This window comes from Suillus subalutaceus (assembly GCF_016647625.1).
Source record: "Suillus subalutaceus strain FC151 chromosome Unknown DFJ58scaffold_86, whole genome shotgun sequence".
NCBI classification, from domain to species: Eukaryota; Fungi; Basidiomycota; class Agaricomycetes; order Boletales; family Suillaceae; genus Suillus; species Suillus subalutaceus.
This window is the reverse complement of record NW_024540335.1, coordinates 14,477-34,877: the sequence shown is the minus strand read 5'-3', so window position 1 is coordinate 34,877 and position 20,401 is coordinate 14,477. Positions and strand designations below refer to the sequence as shown.

At 47.4% G+C, this 20,401-nt stretch overlaps 5 protein-coding genes across 5 annotated transcripts; 3 read left to right on the top strand and 2 right to left on the bottom strand.

The window, feature by feature from the left end:
- The first annotated feature begins 188 nt into the window (after positions 1–188).
- Positions 189–2,480, top strand: DFJ58DRAFT_798240 (iron reductase). The gene is made up of 12 exons (XM_041390671.1): positions 189–253; positions 311–394; positions 448–740; positions 799–827; positions 848–881; positions 935–1,234; positions 1,283–1,387; positions 1,429–1,466; positions 1,521–1,647; positions 1,695–1,985; positions 2,037–2,179; positions 2,200–2,480. Exons 2-12 carry the CDS (start codon positions 354–356, stop codon positions 2,431–2,433), a joined length of 1,635 nt encoding a protein of 544 aa, XP_041241653.1. The 5' UTR covers positions 189–253; positions 311–353; the 3' UTR covers positions 2,434–2,480.
- A 315-nt stretch (positions 2,481–2,795) lies between these two features.
- On the bottom strand, positions 2,796–4,224 carry DFJ58DRAFT_798238 (RTA1 like protein-domain-containing protein). Its single transcript, XM_041390670.1, has 6 exons — positions 4,095–4,224; positions 3,908–4,037; positions 3,727–3,795; positions 3,628–3,668; positions 3,252–3,322; positions 2,796–3,197 (listed from the first exon to the last, which is right to left on the bottom strand). The coding sequence occupies exons 1-6, from the start codon at positions 4,196–4,198 to the stop codon at positions 3,058–3,060; spliced, it is 555 nt and encodes a 184-aa protein (XP_041241652.1). The 5' UTR covers positions 4,199–4,224; the 3' UTR covers positions 2,796–3,057.
- Positions 4,225–5,958: 1,734 nt separating this feature from the next.
- DFJ58DRAFT_891841 (uncharacterized protein) lies at positions 5,959–6,751 on the top strand (the record flags this gene model as incomplete). The annotated part of the gene is made up of 3 exons (XM_041394764.1): positions 5,959–6,006; positions 6,109–6,343; positions 6,450–6,751. 3 exons carry the CDS (start codon positions 5,959–5,961, stop codon positions 6,749–6,751), a joined length of 585 nt encoding a protein of 194 aa, XP_041241651.1.
- Positions 6,752–13,265: 6,514 nt separating this feature from the next.
- Positions 13,266–14,478, top strand: DFJ58DRAFT_484755 (P-loop containing nucleoside triphosphate hydrolase protein). The gene is made up of 5 exons (XM_041380610.1): positions 13,266–13,550; positions 13,630–13,821; positions 13,885–13,895; positions 13,990–14,063; positions 14,116–14,478. Exons 1-5 carry the CDS (start codon positions 13,393–13,395, stop codon positions 14,278–14,280), a joined length of 600 nt encoding a protein of 199 aa, XP_041241650.1. The 5' UTR covers positions 13,266–13,392; the 3' UTR covers positions 14,281–14,478.
- Positions 14,479–17,838: 3,360 nt separating this feature from the next.
- Positions 17,839–19,731, bottom strand: DFJ58DRAFT_484668 (RTA1 like protein). Its single transcript, XM_041380609.1, has 11 exons — positions 19,370–19,731; positions 19,259–19,311; positions 19,181–19,208; positions 18,986–19,130; positions 18,817–18,929; positions 18,746–18,768; positions 18,614–18,694; positions 18,525–18,564; positions 18,287–18,464; positions 18,158–18,228; positions 17,839–18,102 (listed from the first exon to the last, which is right to left on the bottom strand). The coding sequence occupies exons 1-11, from the start codon at positions 19,416–19,418 to the stop codon at positions 17,966–17,968; spliced, it is 918 nt and encodes a 305-aa protein (XP_041241649.1). The 5' UTR covers positions 19,419–19,731; the 3' UTR covers positions 17,839–17,965.
- Between the last annotated feature and the right edge of the window lie 670 nt (positions 19,732–20,401).

Below are 20,401 nucleotides of genomic sequence, written 5' to 3'. Positions count from 1 at the left end.
CTGATGATCGACTCTCACTGCTTGTGCTTGAACTAATGTCGCCTACACCGAGTACTGCTGTTCTATGTTCCATGTTGTGGCGTATGGCTGATATCGGCATCGTTCTGTACATTACGAACCCCAGTCATGCTGGAACTTCCCCTACGCTCTCTCAGCATATCCAATGTAGCATAGACCTGCTGACATGACTGTGATGGTCAGCTACGACATCCCATGAGAGTTTCCGTGGTCCGTGCTCATTTTTTTGATCAAGGTATACGAGGACTTCTAAAAAATGTTTTTTCGACTGACTAATCAGGCACTACTGCAGGTTATCGACTCTCCTCAGAGTCCTCCGCTAGCTCTGTGACAGTATGGCTGCTCCAGTCGTTCCAAGTAGCTTCCAAATTTACAAGTATGTTTGAAAAATCTGATTCTACACATTGAAACGCATGCAGGAATTAACAGCTCATACGTCGAAGATCCCAAATGGCAAATGAAATTCACCATAATCTGGTGCACTGGCGTGGCGCTAGCTGTGGCCGTCTCTGTTCCGAGTTTGATTCTTGGGCTGAGGCATGGGCGTTCCCTTAAGGGCATCGCTGGAATCTCAGAGACCAATGGATATCAGTCCGCCCATTCCGATGGCAAGGAGCCGCCGCCTACCCATCGAAGGGGCCGCAAATTGATTGGAGCTTGGAATGCTCTTATCTCACCGACGTACTGGTCTCCTCCGAAGCTCGGGCTCAATATTGGACAAAGTGCGCATCGAGGGTGTTGTGTTACTGATAGGAAAAGCTGATACATTGTAATATTTAGTCGTGGTCATATCGGCATATCTCGCAGCTGTACTTCTCTGCATCATAAGGATGTGCCTCTTATTTCGAATCCGAACAGAGCTGGTCAGTCAGTCACATCTATCTACGAACGAGAGGAACTTATTTGAACCACGTAGGATTTCTCGCTCTCGCACAGTTCCCTGTTGTCTTTTTGTTCGCAACAAAAAATTCAATTTTGTCCTTACTTTTAGGACCAGGGAATGGATATGAGAAAACTCAACTTATGCATAGGATGGCTGGAAGAGCTATGTTCCTTGCCGGATGCATTCATGGGTCCCTATGGATTAGCAACCACCTAGAGTATGGACTTCCAATTCTTGGTCCGCAGAAAGAGACTTCTGGAGTTGCTTCGTTGGCGCTCCTCTGCATCATTGTCCTTACATCATTGAGGCCAGTCAGGAGACTGTTTTATGAGTGTTTTCTTCGTCATCCAGTGAGTTTTGTTGTTTCACGTCACACCACAGCTAACATCTGTTGCAGCGTTTTGACATACGTGGCATTCTTTGTCACCATATGCTACCATACGTTATATGCATCGCCGTGGATATTCCCTCCCCTTGCATTGTATGGTGCAGATGTGTTATGCGCCTATTCCGCTATCGAATCAAAGACGCCACACTTACTGCGCAGGACGCTCACATGACTCTGGTACAAAAAATATTCGAGCGTTATTCGATAAGATGTTGAGTTCATCTTTCGCAGATCCGCGTTCATAATTGCGACGATGGTTGGCTTGCTGGCCAGCATGTCAGACTACGCGTTTTCTTCTCCAACAGGGTGTTTGAATCCCATGCCCTCACTGTTCTCTCGGCTCCCCACCTTCCCATTCGTGTCTCTCTTCGCCGGGATTCCTTCTCGCTGCACGAAATGATGGAGACTGGACGCGGGCACTGAATAATTATACCCGAAAGGAACAAGAACGTTTACAAATCGATAAGTCCGAGAGCGACTCGGCTGCTTTCGTGCAAGTCATGCTGGATGGTCCCTATGGAGGATCCAGTGTCGATCTGGGTCTTTACGAAAGCGTGTTGCTTATAGCCGGCGGGTCTGGCGTCACATTCACTCTTGGTCTGCTAGACGATATCGTCGGTAGGTGTGTCAAACTAGGCCGCAGTCAAGGGGAACGAACAAGGAGAATCGAATTCACTTGGTGCATTAGATCTTTCGGTATTTCATTTTTTACAACAGGCATTATATCATCCTGATCCATTTGCACAGGTCAGATAGAATGGTTTGCTCCGATGCTGATAGATATTGCTACGGCAGCGTCGAATAGCACCATTGACCTGCACATTTCGATTTTCGTAACGTGCCTTTGCGATCCAGAAGCGGTACCTCATATCCCCAACTCCATCGTCACAGTCTCGCGCCCGTTGTTCAGGATCTTCTCAAGGACTTCATCAGTCTTTCGCCATCATCTGAAATGGAAGATTCAGACGAAATCCGATTTGATGAAAGCCAGAAATTGCACGAGTCGGGTGGGGGAGTCGCGGTCTGCGCTAGTGGCCCAGAGAGCTTGACCAGAGAAGCCCAGAATGCAGTTGCGAGATTTGGTTTGACAATGAGTATGGATGTGGGTGGGATTGCTCTACATACAGAGCTGTTTACTTTGTAACGCCAAGGTAGATATTATCTTGGTTACTTATTATCAGTGATTTTCCAACAAGTCAAATTTCGGTTTGTGGTTATCGACGTAACGTTTTTTGACCATTGACTGGCGACGCTTGATGTAATTTCGTCATAGCTCGTTGCGTTATATTGTAATAATCAAGACATGTTCACCCTGCAGGGGTCCATCGAAACGGCTCAATTCGGTGGTGTCTCGCACGCAGTCGTGGTAGTAAATAATTACTGCAGATGTACTTACCCCAGACTCTAGCAACTGTGGCAACCCACCTGCTCTAGAATCTAAGTTAAATGCTTTGTAAGAAATGAGGAACGCGGAAATCTTAATAACTATAGGCTATCAAAACATCACATTGCAGAAACAGATCTGCAAAGCAGGATACAAATGGTACACCACATCTAAATATGCTACTACTTAGCAACAAGTGAAACTAGCTATGTCGCAAAGACATATCACAATACATCATTCGTACGTATCCATTTTATACACATTCACGTTTCAGCGTCCATAATGTCCCCTTCCCTCAGGCTTTCCAACTAAAACTGAGGTGAGCTACTTATTTCGACCTCTTCCTCGTTTACAGTCCGAGCCTCCCGATTCGTCAAAAGACAATCAACATGCATAATCTTGAACGAATTCGTCTCCGTCTGGCTTTGAAATATGAACAGTAGCATCCCGCTTCAAATATATACCTGGATGAACAATGTTCAGAGTATAGATAGCGAGGGTCACGAAACCCCCATCGAGCCAGTCTATCGACAATCAGTATTCTGTCGGAAACGTGTGAAGATAGTGCTGCGGCTTACTGAAGTAGGACTCGTTCGCAATCACTGACCCTGACCACCCATCGGCGAGCTCCACTGTGCGGTACACGGATCTAGGGACGAAATTAGCAAATTATAACTGTTGATAACAATATGTGCAGAATGCTCACCGAATAAAAAGGCAGACGGTGCAGAAGCTCATCCCATAAATCATTATTCGTACTTCCTTACTCGTAGAATGTTGACTTTTCTCTTTCCCGAATTAATGGCCTGGGTGGTGGAAGGGTGCGTTGTATTTCCGACGCAAGAAAAACTCGGCCGCCAAGCAGATGTAGACCACTATAGCAACTAAAGAGCGAAGAGAATGAGTATCGGTGAGAAAAGTATCACACAGCGCCGCGCATCACGCATCACGCACATAAACTGGGCAGAAATCCCTCCTAGCATAATGTTCCCGCCCTGTCTCCATTAAGCAAATGATGCGAGGTACTAGAAGTTGTACTCACCAATGTGGGACTTCGTTCTCATTGACGGCTTGCGCAGCCAATGCGCCTCCAACAGCTTGAACGATCAAACAAATGACATCCTATATGAACCGGAGGAAATGAAGTGTTGGCATCACTTGTATGTGTGGTACTAACAAATGAACAAAAAAACCACGGTAATCTGCGCCAAATCAGTAACTTAAAAGCCAGTACGTCAAAGTAACACCAACACATATTTGGGACCAGACGGCTGAACTGGGGTCCAAGTTGCTTGATTATTCTGCCAAAGATGACAAATATGGCCGCAACTAGTGGAGTGGGTGCTAAGACAGTGCCGACGAGCCTGCAGTAATGGCGCTTGAGTGGGAATGCGAGTGGTTCCTTCTTGATGAAGACTCACTGCATTTCATAAGGCATCAAAATCTCGGGGTTCTGGCTCGACCATAACCTGGCACTCCATCCGAATATTTCCACGATACCCGCAAAGGTCGCTGTGGGAATCATCCACCAGAGTTTACATTTGATCGCCTTGGCTCATATGGACGGCTGAAGGTGTTAGGCTATCATGACACGATTGTGCGTCGTCAAGAGCAGAAATTCATACCAGTTGAGATACTGTACGACACCACGAACCTAAGGAAAAATCTGAAAAGAATGTGAGACGTCCAAATAACACGACTCACAAAAATACAGATCCACTCCGTAGGGACAATAACCGTATGGGCCCTCACTAGCCTGTTCTGTTGACCACACATTATTCATAGACGTCACGACACAATAATATTGCGGCACTCACCAGTCGTAGGACTGATATCCATCGTGACAGAAAAAATTGCTCGCAATAAGTGGTATTGAAAAATGAAGAGCTTGTTCTTAAAGCAAAGCTATTTTCTATAAAACAGATCAGCTCGGATCGCGTAGGGTGTTAAATTAGTATCGTGGCAGCATTGTTGATGTGACTTGGCTGCTAGATCGCGGATAAACCAATGAGCTGTCATAGTGGGCCCTGGCCTGACTTGCTTGTGAGCTACGAGAAGGGGACATCACACAACAAAGTGAGCAAACTATTACTTATCCGAGATGTCAGAGTACCATTTTGGTTTGTGCGATTTGAAATCACAACCTGCCGACGCTCATGGCACGCCATACATGGGTTTATCTAGGGTTTAGCAAGTGCTACAGCTGTTCAGGGAATGATAACAGTCGTGACACGGCAAGCACACGAGCACAGGCCAAGCCAATATCACGTGCAGCCTATGATGTGCACTTTCTGCCAAATTCGCCGGTAGTGTTCCGGTAATCCAGTAAATCTGTTCTAAATAAGAAATACAGCACATTTATGAATTTGACTGTGGTACATGAACTCGGATAGTGAACGCACAAGTCGGATCGTCGGACCAGGAGATAATCGAGAACGTTACTAATCCTGCAAGAATATTTTTGTTCTTCGATAAGTCATTACATGAATTCAATCACAATGCTCTGACTCACTGTACCTCTGGATGTCATTGAGTGTCGTTGTGGTGCCTAATTATGCAAGTATCGGATGGTCAAGTTCCCCGACTTCCCACGAATGTGGGAGGGCACGATGCGTGGGAACACTTAACTGTACAGTTCATCGATGTCATACAAGTTGTTGCATAATATACCGAGTCTATTGTCTCTAGAGCTAAAAAAAACAACCCGCCTCGAGTACTCGATATTAAAGATTGCCCGCCTCACAACATCCTTCATCGCAAGCATGTCAGATGATATCATCTCTTCGAGAGTCTTTTGACCGCATCAGTCCCACCTGCTTGCACAAGATCACGGGGCACTTTACTTGCTGCTGAGTTTCAGAACTTGTACGGTCCCGGCCATCGCCCTCGAAGTTTTAGTGGGTATCACACCGCCCAGGCCCTCTATGAACGAGGCAACCAGGTAGTCAGAGTCCCACATACCCCGCAAAAGCGGGAGTGCGTAAGTGCATTTCCCTCGGACCGGGGTTCCATGAACCCCGCTATAGTGCATACTTGTAGAACTAGACTTGTCAGTTGCTACAATATACATCGCTTGTCCAAAAAAAAGAACTTGTACGGTCCCGGGGTGGCAACTACTCTACGTACTTCTCCTGTTATCAGCACATCTCATGCTCTCGATTCAGCAGCTATGCAAGCCTCTAAAGCCATGTGTTTTTCAGTATCTGTTGATGATCTTGCTCGCCGTTTGGAGCGCACACTCTACAACAAGCTCTCATCGAAAAACGTGTGATGCACTCGCTAATCATGCCCGGAAACGCGCACTACACCTATTTCATGCTGGAGTCAAGTGTTGTAAAGTTTGGGTGATGAGCTGTTACTTACTCTCGGATAAGGCTGTTTCTGTCAGATTCTTGCTCATGAGTTTGGCGTGCTTGTTACTGAACGTTGTCACAGGAAATTGTCTCGCGCACTATCAAGGACATGACAGGACATGACAGCCCGTCTAGAATGCAAACAGAATGCGCTGGCAGAGGTGAGAGATATTCGTACAGATCGAGAGCGGGAATGATCAATGCCTATTTCAAAAGAAGTCATTTCGGCGTATGTAGCTGCTGCGCATGTGCGGCCTACACGAAGAAAGCTCTCCACGATCCAAAAGGCAAAAGGAAGGCTACCGACGAGCTCGGAGGTCAGTCACCTGCTAAAGTTGTCAATGGAGAGCCATGACATCTTTGACATGGAGCTAGAGGCTGATGATGATTAGCCTGACTCGAATACAATTGCGAAATTTGTAGTGCTGCATGTGATCTGCCAAGTCCCTGATTGTTTGTATATCGATAGACCGGTTGCTACCAATCCATCGTCATTTATTGAAGTTGAAGTCGGGGACTGGCGCTCCCCAGCGCCGCAACGATTTAATGGTCAGGACTCGGAACCGAGGGTCAGCGCAATTGAAGGTCCAACAGTGGTTTACACAGAGAGAATATCTCCGACTGCTGGCGCCGATGGCGAGTCGCCTATCAGTGACCTGGCCGGGTTTGCGCTTAATGGGGTGTCTCGGGGGATGAGTGTCCTCCAGAAGCAACTTGAATCTTAGATCGAACTGAGGCAGGGCCCGGAAGCTCCTTCACATGTCTAGCACTGCTCTCGAGAGGACGAAGAAACCCAACTATCTGCAAGATGATCGATGTCGAAGAGGACTGGTCCAACTCTGTGCCGCATGGCTGGAGCTGACGCGGGGAGCGAAAAAAATGCAGATTGGCAGCGACAGCGAATGAGGAATTTTAGTAGCAGCAGCAAATGCGGCTCTTGGATGCACAACTTGCAGGATCACAACTGAGTCAAGGTCTTGGGAGGAGCGGCGCACTGAGAGGCTACTCATGTACTAGATATATCATAGTAGTAGTCTCGACTCTCGACTCTCCGAGGAGGATTTGGAAGTTGGTCCATCAGAAAAACAGAACATGCCGGGACTACACACGGCAACCATTGGACCAACGTTAGACTACTTATTATGGAAAGCCGGACAGCCGCTCTGTTACTACCCGTGACATGAGCCAAAAATGGTAGTCACAAGTTGAGGACTCCGTACACCTCTAAAGAGATTAATGCGATCGACGACCTGTAGGTTCCATAGTAAGTATAGCGCGGCTGTCCGGCTTTTTGTCCTGCAGTTACAGTGTCATATCGTGACGGCGCCGGCGCCAGCCCCCGACTCGCTTATTCCTGGTGGACCAGGGGTCCCAAGGGCAGGAGCTACGCACCAAGGGTCCTATCGGCCCTTTCTACAGCTTAGTCAGCATGTAGACTAGGTTTCACCATGTTCGTAGCTAGCATCCATCATCACCCCAGCTTGTCTGCCTTGCTCTGGGCTTAGGCCGCTGGCCCTGCTCCACTGGTATGTTTTGTGTCCATCGAATTAGACGCACACTAGTCTTTTTATTTCATTTTTGGTAAATGACTGCTAATCCCATGTGATTCTACTGTCAATGCATGATGTTCTTTGATTTTTCAAGGCCTATCTTGAGTAGTCATATACATAGCTAACCGTTTGACACCAGAACAGACTAGAAATCTGCTCTCTTGTGGTGCGGGGTTTGAAACCTGTCGATATGGACAGTTCTTCGGAGGTTCGCACCTCAGGCAGCACTTCTCGGTGCCTATAAAGGGTCTAAGAGACCCAGTTTCTATGTTATGAGAAACTAGTCTCTGAGACCCACCCTCCCGCCATCTAATAATAGTACATGCTCTCGCATTCCCTCGCGGGCCTCCAGCACCTCCTTACGAGCCTCCAGGGCCCCTCCCATGTAGGCCTTCAGGATACCTCCAATGCTATCAATCTTTCCAGACGCTATTCTGGCGCCACACCCACTGCTATCTACTGTATTACCACTACCGCCCATCATGCCTCCACTACCGCCTGAGTCATACCTCCACATGCACTCAGGCTGTCACGCATTGTGCCCCCACTCAGCCTGAGGCTGCTGCTCATTCGATTTGTCTGTGTATACTTCCTCCACTAACACAAGCGCTATTCAACATATTGCTTTTCTTGGGTCAGCTCAGTAGTTTTGCAGGTGTGTTTCAATAGCTTTGCTCTAAGTACGTGATCATATCATTCCCAAGTTCTTAGTACACTAATTGGTATCCTGTTCATCATCTCGCACCACTCTTGTACGTCCATTGCCTCCTCAGATGCATCCTCTGTTGCACCCTCTGTCACATTCTCTCGCACCCTCTCGCACCTCTGTTGCACCTCTGTTGCACCCTCCGTCGAACCCTCTTCTCACACCCTCTCGCACCTCTGTTGCACCCTCTCGCACCCTCTCGCACCCTCTCGCACCCTTGTTCCATCCTCCTAATTTGGCTATCCATAATGCCTCTCTGAAATCTCAGAATTTATTTTCGGAACTTCAACGCTACTCATCATCGTTTGTTGTGTTCACCGTGCAAATGAACTACTAATCCGATTCCTTCAGTCGCAGGAGGAGGCGCTACACCATCTTCGCCCAAAAATGTTCCCCAAATTCTCTCCCTTAATCACACCCTTGTACAAATGTAGCACATTTATTCATACGTTCCGTCGCTTTAGTTGTCTTTTGAACTTTCACTAATCTAGGTTATAGGCGTGCCGATTTACAGCGATAATTTCAGGGCTGGAACCCTAGAGCCATCGACACGTATCCATGCCCGCTGCTCGCCACCGATACCCTACTCGTGCTGTAATCTCCCTCTTCTGCCTCAAGACGTCCTGCCCTATGTATCCCTTACGTCGCTGTCTGGTCTAGTTTTCATTCCACTTTTCATTGCTATCGTAGCTCCTTGGTTTCTGCATAAAGTCCGTCATCGCACCTGCTGAGTTTTCAGTCAGCGTCATGAAGTTCAATAAAATTTCTTTTTTTCCCCCCTTTATTTCATCATTGTCTCTGTTTCTTAGTTATAATTTGGCAAATCTCGATTCAACTTTATGCTGTACCGTATATACGTATGTGTCACTCGGACCAGTCTTATTTACCCTCAAGGAATGGATAATGTACTTAATTCATGCGACATACACCATCCTTTAGTTCTCTGACTGCTTCTCAACGCTTAATTCACTTCTCCGTCTTCAGTAGGTGCGCACGAACAACTGTTGAATGACATGTTTGAGGGTGAGAGTGTACAAGATGGACAGGGTCCAGCGCTTTGCACAAATGCGTCGAGTTTGCAACTCAGTGGACTCGGGGGTGCCCAATCATTGTAAAGGCCACCCTGTGGCTCAACGGAAGTCATGGAACACGACAACCCAAAACTACTATGTAGAACTGCGGCATAAAGATGATGTGTGGCAGGCCGGCAGCAAAAACTGGATAGGTGGCTCATTGATGTAGCCCTCCGGCGAAAAGGGGATGGAGTCCGGCGGAGGCGCGAGGTGGCCCGTGGCGAATGAGGTGGTATGGAAAACCCTTCGTTCATGCACTGGTTGTCTATCTTAGAGTCCTCAAGCAGCAGATCCAGAGCGATCTGAATGCGACAATTGAGGTTCTTAGAGTGTAGGGAGGAGAGTCTGCAGGTAACAAAGGAGTCATCTTGTAATAGTTGTCCACTGAATCGCGCCAGGTCGCGTAGTAACGATAGAAAATGACAATAAGGAACAAGGAACGTGTCCTGTATTACAGTGATATTGCGTTGCGGCGTCGTTCTAGTAGCCAATGCGGTAGTTGGGACTGCGTCACTAATATTCACCGCTTGTGCTCTGAATAGGTATGCACACAGCCAGCCCACAAACGAACACGCCACATCCATACAACAACAGGGATATAAGGATGCGAGGGTGTTTCCCGTTGTCCCTGCGGCACTAGTGACTGCAGGAAATGTTGAAGCAGCGGTAGTGGAACGTGATTGCTGTGATGATGATGATGTGCTCTGTGCTGCTCCGCTGGGTTGTTGCGTGGTATGAGTATTGGGGGCTCGAGATGAGCTGGTAGCTGGCTTCTTCTTTCTGGCGTGATAGTATCTCTGCGCAAAGAGGACTCAGCGATAAAGAAGAACCGTGAAAGAGCAAAAAAACGCACAGGCTTTCCCGCTGTGCACAGGACCTCAACCTTTCGCAACTCAATGTCCGATCTATCTCGTCTGCGGAGTATGCCGAATGCTAGGTTTCGAGTCCAGCTAAAAGGTCGGGATCGGGATTGGGTGTCGCGTTCAGTTGCTCCATGTGACTTGGAGTGGTGCCAAAAGGAGGAAAAAGGACTGAGGGTGCGTTGACGTGGTGCTGGAGTGGGACGGTTATGCGGCCCATGGGATTGGGATAGACGAGTACGCAACTGACGATATATTTGTCAAAGTATCGAATAGTAGATAGAGATCACATACATTAGCCTCTCGCAGTGCATCGCCAAAAAACCCTGGAGGTATTTGAGGAGTACATTTCATCTTTGGCGCTGGTCGTGGTGTAGCATCAACCTGGGGGAGCAGATCCGTTGTCAGTGTCATCGAAAATGAAATGTATATGAACTTACGATATCTGATGGAAGGCCAGCTTCGTTGACGATAGCGCAAACGTCCCATATGTATAGGTGGTCATCATTGCAGCCAGTGACGAGGAACTTTCTGTTTGCAGAAAAGGTCGCGGAGTTCACGTAGTCTTCATGATGAAGTGGTGTTCCGATGGGTTGATTGGTTTCGAGGTTCCATAGTTGCGCTGTCTTTTGAAAGTATTCTGTGGTTGCGAGGATGCGCTCATTGGGAGATAATGTGAGCTCGAGATGGCATGGATCTTTTGATGGGAACAAACCTGCCTCTTCATCCCAGCAGCTCATAACGAAATCTATCATCTCATCACGGTCCAACGCATCCCATGTCCCATGACCAAAAGAACAGGCCCCAGCCACTACGGGTGGTGGTAGCAGGATGACAGTGTCAGATAACAGCAGGAGGCCGAGAGTGCAGGATTTGTCGTTAGCAGTGGCCTAGCTGAGAGTGACATCGCAGGCAGTGAATGTAGACAAAAGTACAAGCAGTCACCGTGAAAAATCCGAGTTTAAGCAGGCTAAGATTTGTCAAAGAAACATAATCTAGTAGCTTCAAAGATTTGGAGGCAGATGTTGAAGAGGTATGCCATTGAAGGCCGTTAGCGACTCAGTGGAGAGGTGGTTGTGGTAGGTTGTTGAGTTCAATACTGTGATGAATTTTGGTCTAGTACTAGTAGTACCGTACACTGACTATACATAGTTATTGGTGGCGGCTGTTGCAACAACCCACACTTTGCACGAAGAGTGTCATGTTCCAAGTCATTTCCCTCACAAGAGTACTTCATGGTGTCTTGCAATATGCAAGGGACTACTGTGCTGCTATTTTGGACCATTCAAAGTGCTGCTATCATCAATATTCAGTCCACAATCAGGGTTTTTAATGTTTCAGTACGAGTTTTATTCGTCATCTGATTGGCTGCTGAAGCGCTGAACCTCCAAGTCTCATCCACCCTCGCAAGCTTCAATCATTGTCAATGTTCACGATAGTGTTCAAGTTAGCAAAAATTGGCAGAACTCCAGAGTCCAGACTCGCAGAGATGTAACTTAGATTTGATAACATGGTTTGAATTCAATAAAACATGGAAATCAACGTCCCTATAGTAAGATGGTACATGCTTGGCGCTGTTGCAGACATTGAGCAAGCAAACGACTTTCATACTCCGCTTGGGGGCGTTGATGGACCCAGACTTCGTCTTAAGTTTCAGGAAAGAAGGATACCTGTTTCATAGCTGCCGAGTCCCTGACTGTCGCCTCCGTCAGTTTTCACGTCTGCCTACTGTCGTTGAGATTAACAGTCGCAAAAGCAAGGGTCATCGCATTCTTCAGTCGGGTCGGACAGCATCGCACATCGCTTTTCTAGACGATCAATTTTGCTGAGTAGATTCTCAGACTCCGTCTTCATAAGTAGAGTCCATGGCCGGATGTGGGTCTTCGCGATAAATTGTACTGATACCTTAAAGTTATGAAGGAGTGATTGATAGTGCAAGAGATACACAAAATCGCAAGGAAGAGGAACATCGGGTCTTTTGACTTGGCAAATATTTTTTGCCAGTATACACTGCCCCCTACAAGCTGCATGAGCGAGTGAAGGCGCTTCGCGGATGTCCGGCACCATGTGGACTCAGGATGGTAGGAGATGATGGTGCTTGTCTTTACGTCCTGAACCATGTGAATTACGAGGAGGTCAATGAAGAGCATGCTGCCATCTAGGACGGACGTTGGAATGTGAATATAAGGATCTTGATACACATACCACTCATTGGGAAAGGAGCCTGGGTGTTGATCTGAGTATCTGTTGAAGGTGAACAGGATGACTATGACAGATGATGGGTCGCTTACTTGGGGGTTGCGATAGCGATGTTAGAGAGGTGGGTGATGATCGAGAATTTTTGCGCAGCGTTCGTACAAATGGCAGGGTAATAGTAATGTCTATCGCACAATATCAGCATGGCATCCAAAATGGAAGATTTGAACTTACGATCTCCTTCGTTATGGACAAGTGCTTCCTGATATTGTGAGGGTATGCAATTTATGGAGGACGTGAAAAAGAATGGTTCGATGTTGTATCTAAGTATGAGGAACCTCAGAGTCAGCAAGTAGATAAGCAAAAATGCCACTACATACGCGATATCTGGGGAGAGCATCAGTCAGCAAAAGTAAGGAAAATAAGAGGACAGAACTTATGGCGGCGCAGGCACCGCAGGTGGCATAGCTGTATTACTATCCTTGAGGTTTTGAAGAGCAATGTCCTCTGAGTCGTCATGGCGCACTCTAAAGGTGGTGGCCAATGTTTTGACTGCCATGATGTCTTGACGGTTGGAATCAGTTCATGCAGGAATTGTCGTGAGGAAGGGGAACGGTGAACATATATATTTATGGTAAACAGGCGCCCAGCGCTGTGTCCGTCCTCGACGTGGTGATTCATCTGCATCGTGTAAAGGATTTTCATTGAATCAGAGCGTCGCGTCATGTCACATGACTTTGTGTACAAGCTGCCGCAGAACCAAACAAACCATTGTAGCGGTCAGTGCATATCAATTTTCCATTGTCGTTTACTCCTCCGTCTTCCAACAGACGCCCTCTCAAGCCTCGACCTTACCTTGTCAAGTTCGATGCAGCCTATATACTCTGTGCACCCGCGATGCTCTGACCCGGGTGGGTATGGGTAGGCCTCTGAAAGTTTCAGTACCCGCGGGTCGGGTGTGGGTATGACCCGGGTCGACCCATGTCATACCCTAGGGCCCGTGTCCAAAATGATTTCTTAGACTTCGAACCATTCGTTGATAGCGCAACTACTGGCCACACAAGTACCTTAGATTTTCTTTCTTTCTTTCTTAGACGCACCATCATGGCGTCCTCAACCAATATTAAGGTTGTTTGTCGGTGCGTCTTAACCTAGCTTCGGGATTCAATCAAGATGCACGAAGTGTCTCTCTAATCACTTACTGACGCGACTGAATAGGTTTCGGCCCCAAAATGCTCTCGAACTCAGAGAGGGCGGCGATATCGTAGTCGCCTTCGATGAGAATCTTCAGACCGTGCAGATGAAGAACTCGCAGGCCGTTTCTGGGCCAGAGAAGGATGGATTCACATTCGACAGAGTTTTTCTGATGGGCACAAAACAACACAAAGTATTCGATTACGGTGTTAAAGAGTGAGTGGCTCCGAGAACCACACATCTTTGTCGTGTACCTCATCTGATTACCTCCTAATGCAGCATTGTGAAAGGTGAGAGAAGGCACCCCGTCTTGTGATATCGAGTGCCTTTCATGCACTGTTAAATCATTTCGCGGAAGGATAGTATTGCTAATACGGTAATAAGATGTCCTGGATGGCTACAATGGCACGGTCTTTGCGTATGGCCAGACTGGTAGTGGAAAGACATTCAGCATGATGGCGCGTTCAATTCATATCATTTTAAATTTCCCTCCTGAATTTTGTTACCTAGGGCGCGGACATTGACTCTTCGGATCTGAAGGGAATTATACCCCGCATCACGGAACAGATTTTTAAATCAATCGTGGAATCGAACTCTCACCTTGAATATGTCGTCAAGGTATCCTACTTGGAAATCTACCTTGAACGCATACACGACCTCCTTGCCCGTATGTAGGGCATCCCTGCACCAGGCATGGTTAGCTAGCCCTCTGTGGCCTCTCTCGTCTATTCATTGGATCGGTATGCTGCACAGTATGAGGTGCCCTCGCTGGTTTATGTGAGTTCATTCTGTCTCTGCACCAAGCACTCGCTTAATCATCGAGATTCATCCCTCAACATCAGCTCTATTTAAGCCAGGAATGACTTGTATCATATCGTTTCTTCTCCGTCTCCGGGTGCAAGCTCTTCTGAGGGCTCGAACATAATTGTAGACTCAAACACTCAGCCTGAAGACCCACCAGAGGAATACTGCTAGTACAAGGGTATGTTTTTGTTGGTATTTGCAGACTGGTTCTCTCATACATCCAGCGCACTCTCTCATACATCCAGCGCACTCTCATACATCCAGCGTACCCTCTCACATCCTCCCTCATACCCTCTCGTATCCTCTCTCATACCCTCTCGCATCCTCCCTTCATACCCTCTCATATATCCAACGCATCCTCTCGCATCCTCCTTCGTACCCTCTCATATATCCACTGCACCCTCCTGCACCCTCTCTCGCACCCTCTCTCGCACCCTCTCGCACCTACAATGCACCCTTCAGGGATGTATTAAATCCATAGTCACGACTCACAACCCTCCTCATGCCTTTCCTCATTGTCTAGTTGCTCTGTCATGACCACCCTACCCCACTTACATTGGTAGCTACTATGCTTTGTAATTTGTTATGTCAATACTAGTATAGCAGTTGCATAGCCTGCTTGTCTCATCCAGGACATCTCAGAACACTAATGTCTTCGCGCATCGGAAAACCTGTGGAGATCTCACCAAACATAAGTAACTGATTGAATAAAATAACATAACCAGTAACGGAAATGGTGGGAGGCTACGAGAGGGTCACTATACTAACAATATTAATGACGGGAGAAGCTTGGTATAATGTGCTAGGGCTCTCCAGGCTCTCAATGAGGCCACTAAGACTGGCAGGGCTACCCTCTTGATGATAACAGACGAGTCCGTGAGGTGGTTCGCAAGGGTACCGTTGTGCCTCTTGAGGCGAGGCAAGGGATACTGACGAGGTGCGCAAACGGATGCAGGGCGGGAGGGTTGCTCCTCGTGGAGGTGTGTGAGAGGGTTGCATAAACCTGTTAGGGAATTTGGTGAGAACCTCCCTGGGGAGGGTGGTCTCAGAGACCAGTTGCGCTCTACAAGGAAACCGGGTCTAACAGACCGTGAGAAGCTCTAAAAAGTGCTGCCAAGGGTGGAGGTTCGTCTAAAGTTGGCCAGCAAGCGTCCTGATCCAAGTGGTTAACACAACGGAATCAAAATCCGTTTCTCTTGGACTACGCAGGTTCGAAACCTGCCTAACAATAGAGTTTTTTTCTTTTGGAACACGCCTTGACGATTCACTCATGGACAGTTCCTCGGAGGTTCATCTCAACTTCGTCCTCGCCAAAGTGGTTACCACAACGGAATCAAAATCCGTTTCTCTTGGACTACGCAGGTTCGAAACCTGCCGAACAATAGGGTTTTTTTTTCGATTGGAATACACCCGATTCCTCGGAGCAACTTCGCCCTGACTGAAGTGGTTACTGCAACATAATCAAAATCTGTCTCTTGGACTGTACTAGTGCAGGTTCAAAACCTGCTGTGTTTTTTTTTCCCATCCGAACACGCCTTGAAGATTCACTGATGAACAGTTCCTCAGAGGTTCATCTCAACTTCGCCCTGGCCAAAGTAGTTACTGGAACGGAATCGAAATCTGTCTCTTGGACTGACACTACCACTGCAGGTTCAAAACCTGCAGACGAGGTTTTTTTCTCTCAGAACACGCCTTGAAGATCCTGTGGTGGATGTTTCCTCGGGGGTTCATTTCAACTTCGCCTGGCAAAAGTGGTTACTACAACATAATCGAAATATGTTTGTGTCGGACTCGCGCAAGCTCGAAACCTGCCGACGGCAGGGTTTTTTTTCTATTGGAACACACTTTGACATTCACTCATGGATGGATTCCTCGGAGGATCCTAACTGATCTTAACCAAGTGGTTACCACAACAGACTCAAAATCTGTTTCCAGCCGGTTCGAAACCTGCTGACAACATTTTTGCAGTGTATAGATCCTCAGAGCTCCGTCTTAACTAGGCCCAGTCGTTGCGCCGAAACCTCCTTTTTATGTGATGGTCTGTCCATGAAATAGAATTCACCTTCACGCCTCGTGCGGATCGTCTCAGAAGCATAAGATATATCCCTGAGATGTGTACGTGCTAACCTAGATTCTCGACGGACTAACCATAACTGTCGGGATTCACCATCAAATGAAACATTGATGGAGCTGGAGGCCAGAAGAATGCACGCAAGCTAAGGACAGAGTGAGTCTGACGGTCAGGCAGATGATGTAACCTCCCCAGCCTCGCTGAAGTCTCATCGATGAACACTTCTTCGATCGTTAGCTCTTCCAAAGCGACCGAGGATGATTCGGAAGCTAAAGGTGGGAGAATTGAAAGTGGCAGACCGAGCCATATCATTCTGATATGTGTACTCATTTGCATGCGCTCCTGTTTTGTGTTGATGCGGGGCGGGACATACTTTCGATTACCGCAGCAAGACCCGGGCAACTGGACGGAGATATCAATAGAGAGGTCAACGCGAAACTCGTTCATGCGAAGCAGGCTTAGATACGACGGACACAGCATCGCCTGCAAGTTGCTGATTCATTGTGACCAACAAGACAGGAGGGACCAAAGCCAATGGCGAAGACAGAGCAGAAGACGAGGACGCGGCCATGTGATGAGGTGAACAACGACGGAAGGCAAGAAAACCCCAAGGATTAGTAAGGAAATTGGAACAGGGGCGAGACAACAGTACAACTGCAATTCAGTCTGGTTTGTCTCGGAGAGTTTGGCACGCGAGGAATTCGAGATAGCGCGCGCGTGTTTGCTCTACTGAGCAAAAGGCTCATGGAGAAGTTCAGCAGCAGAGTTACGTCTCGGAGCCACCAAACGCTCATGTAAAGATGAAGAGCAAGTCACCACAATATTCGGTACATACTAGGTGGGCACGCAGGAGGTCACGCACATACTAGTAGCAGTAGTGGCGATTATCAGCGCTCTGACCGACAGCGAGTGAGCCCGAGTCATCATAAGAAAATCATCAATCAAATGATGGAGACTCGAAGCAGATCGACAGTATGGGTTGAACAATGTTCCAAAATTTGCTCAAAACGGAACCAAATTTGCTGACTCGGATGACCCGGAGGTGCACGAAGTCCTCTTACTTATTACGGACGCGTGACACTGACTAAGGGCGCGGCTGTCTGGCTTTCCATAACTTATTATCTGTCCACGGTGAGTTGCTCTGGATAATCAGTTCCTAAGTGAGAGAATGGGAGTCAGTGGTACGGCAGCTGGCAGGAGACAAGCAGTGCGAAAACAAGCGTCATTATAAAATATCAAGATAATAGATATGCCAGAGATGTCCCAAGAGTACCGACAATCGCACAACTTACAAGTTTGTAAGTATTAGATACTTGAGTAGAAGCGGTATAGAGGAAGATCCAGGTATTCGTGAAAAGATTGCATGGGCATCTATGGTCATAAATTATGACCGTCAAACTATTATGCTGACGGCTGCTCTACTAGTAAATGTGACGGTCCATTGCCTCTTCGTAATAAAATTCAAGAGCAATCGAAGTTTTAAATCTAGGTCCTACTAGATTCTTCATCAGTGCCTTGCTGTGAACCATGAGCCGTAGAGTCGTCCTCCTTCAGCAAGATACCTGGGTGAAGGAAATTGAGAGTGTACATAGCGAGAGTTACCAAGCCACCATCTAGCCAGTCTACTCGACATTGAGTATCGTCAGCGTATTCCTAGCGAAGATAGTGATAACATACCGAAGTAACGTTCCGTCGAAATCACTGGCCCATCCCATCCATCGGCGAGCTCCACAGTACGATACACTGATCTAAGGACAGGTTTAAGCATGCCATAACTGCTGATAACAGGATGCGTTGAACGCTGACCGAATGAAGACGCAAAGGGTGCAGAATGCCATGCCACAAAGCATAAGTCGCAGCTTCTTACTCACGGTACGTGAACCTTTCTCAAATATGCGAGACTGTTCAACGTAGCGGAAGGGTGCATTATGTTTAAAATGCAAGAGAATCTCAACTGCCATAGTGACATAGACCACTATTGCAACTGAAAAGCGGAGGACGTCAATTTCAGTGAGAGAAGATTACAGGACTATTCATCACGCACAAAGCTGAGCAGCAATTCCTCCTAGCATAATGTTCGCGCCCTGTCTCGATGATGTGAATGTCAGACGAAATGTTGGATGATGTACATACCATCGAAGCGCTTGACTTCGTGTTGGCGGAGTGCGCAGCGGATGCGCCTCCCACAGCTTGTACAACCAAGCAAGCGATATCCTAGGAGGGGAGACATGAGGGGCTAACGCCACTTGAATGTATAATACTAACAAAGCAGCAAAAAATGATGGTATCTACCCTAGATTAGTGACTTAAAGCTGGCACATAAGAACAACACTAACATTTCCTTGGAGTCAGACGGCTATACTGGGGTCCAACTTGAGCGATGATCCTGCCAAGGATGATAAAATTGGCTGCAACTAGCGGGGTAGGTGCTATGATAGTGCCGACGATCCTGCAGCGAAAGTGTTCAGGTGTGCATACGAGTGATTCCTCCTTGAAAATACTCACTGCATCTCATAAGGCGTCAAAAGCTTGGGGTTCCGACTCGACCATAACCTGGCACTCCATCCTAATATTTCCAGGATACCCGCGAAGGTCGCTGTGGGAATCATCCACCACAGTTTATACTTGAGCGCCTGGCCCAAGTGGAGGACTGAAGATGTCAAGTTATGATCGTGCATCGTCAACAGTCGAAATTCATACCAGTTGAGATACTGTACAACACCACGAACTAGGGAAGAATGTGAAATGGATGCAAACTGCGTAAATAACACAACTCACAAGGATACAGATCCACTCTGTAGGGACATAGTGGTACGGGCCAACACTAGTTGCTGTTGACACACTTGTTCGTAGGCGTCACCGAGGAAATTTTCATATCGAGGCACTCACCAGTTGTAGTACTAGTCGTAGTACTAGCAAACACAGAGCCGAGGTTCATTGTGACCGAAGGAATAGCTTCCAACTGGTGGGTGTTGAACAGTGAGGAGTCTTATACACGCCGCGGCAAGGCAAGCATTTACTACCAAGTAAACACCAGGTTAGAATTCCCGTCATGCACGCTGCAGCGTCCTCAAATTAGCCCATCGTGGCGTCGATACCTCGGCAACTGAAACGGCTGTGACCAAGATCCAAAATCGCTTGATAAGCTGGATCGGGTAGCCCGGAAGCACTGTCCTAGTTGTCTCCGAGTTCAGGCTGTCCTGACCGCCGGGAATTGACGTGTCCCTTGGCTCGTCCACTAAACATTCCGTGACAATGTAGCACTGCGAGCACCGTTCATGAAGCAATGGATAGACTCATTTTCCCATATCTGGCGTGACATACCATGGAGACGATCAAGACCTTGAAAATGTTTTTATTGTAAAGTGCTGGTCGAAAAAAAACAGGAGCGTTTGGTAAATATGGCTTGGAATCATGACATGTAGCCACGCTCACAGGGGCAGAACTTCCTCCCAACATCTATACCTGTCCTCTTGTCCTGAGAATTACAGCTACATGCCACAATCGAGGCTATTTTTGCAGGAATCGGACATCCAGCTCAGCCGGCTGGTATGAATCGATTATCCGTCTTTTAGTACGTCGAGAGCGTTGTCCGATTCTAAGCGGTAGTTTCGGCAGTGTTTCAGTATGACCTACATACCACCGTTTTGAGCTTTCAAGTTGGCAAGTGGCATTGAAAGACAGACGAGAAAATTTACATACCGTGGTAGGTGGTAACATGTGGCAGCTGCCAGAGTTTCTATAATTATCGAGACCTGCAATGTCAGAGCCCAGACCGCGACTCGGACCATGTGTACCTTGGGTGTACACGTGGAAACGTCAAATGTTCTAGTTCAAGTGTTGGTACCTTGCAGTGGCGGCTGAGGCTGTTGTAGTTACTAGTAGTCGGTGACTTGCAAGCAATACCGAGCAGTTCCAGTA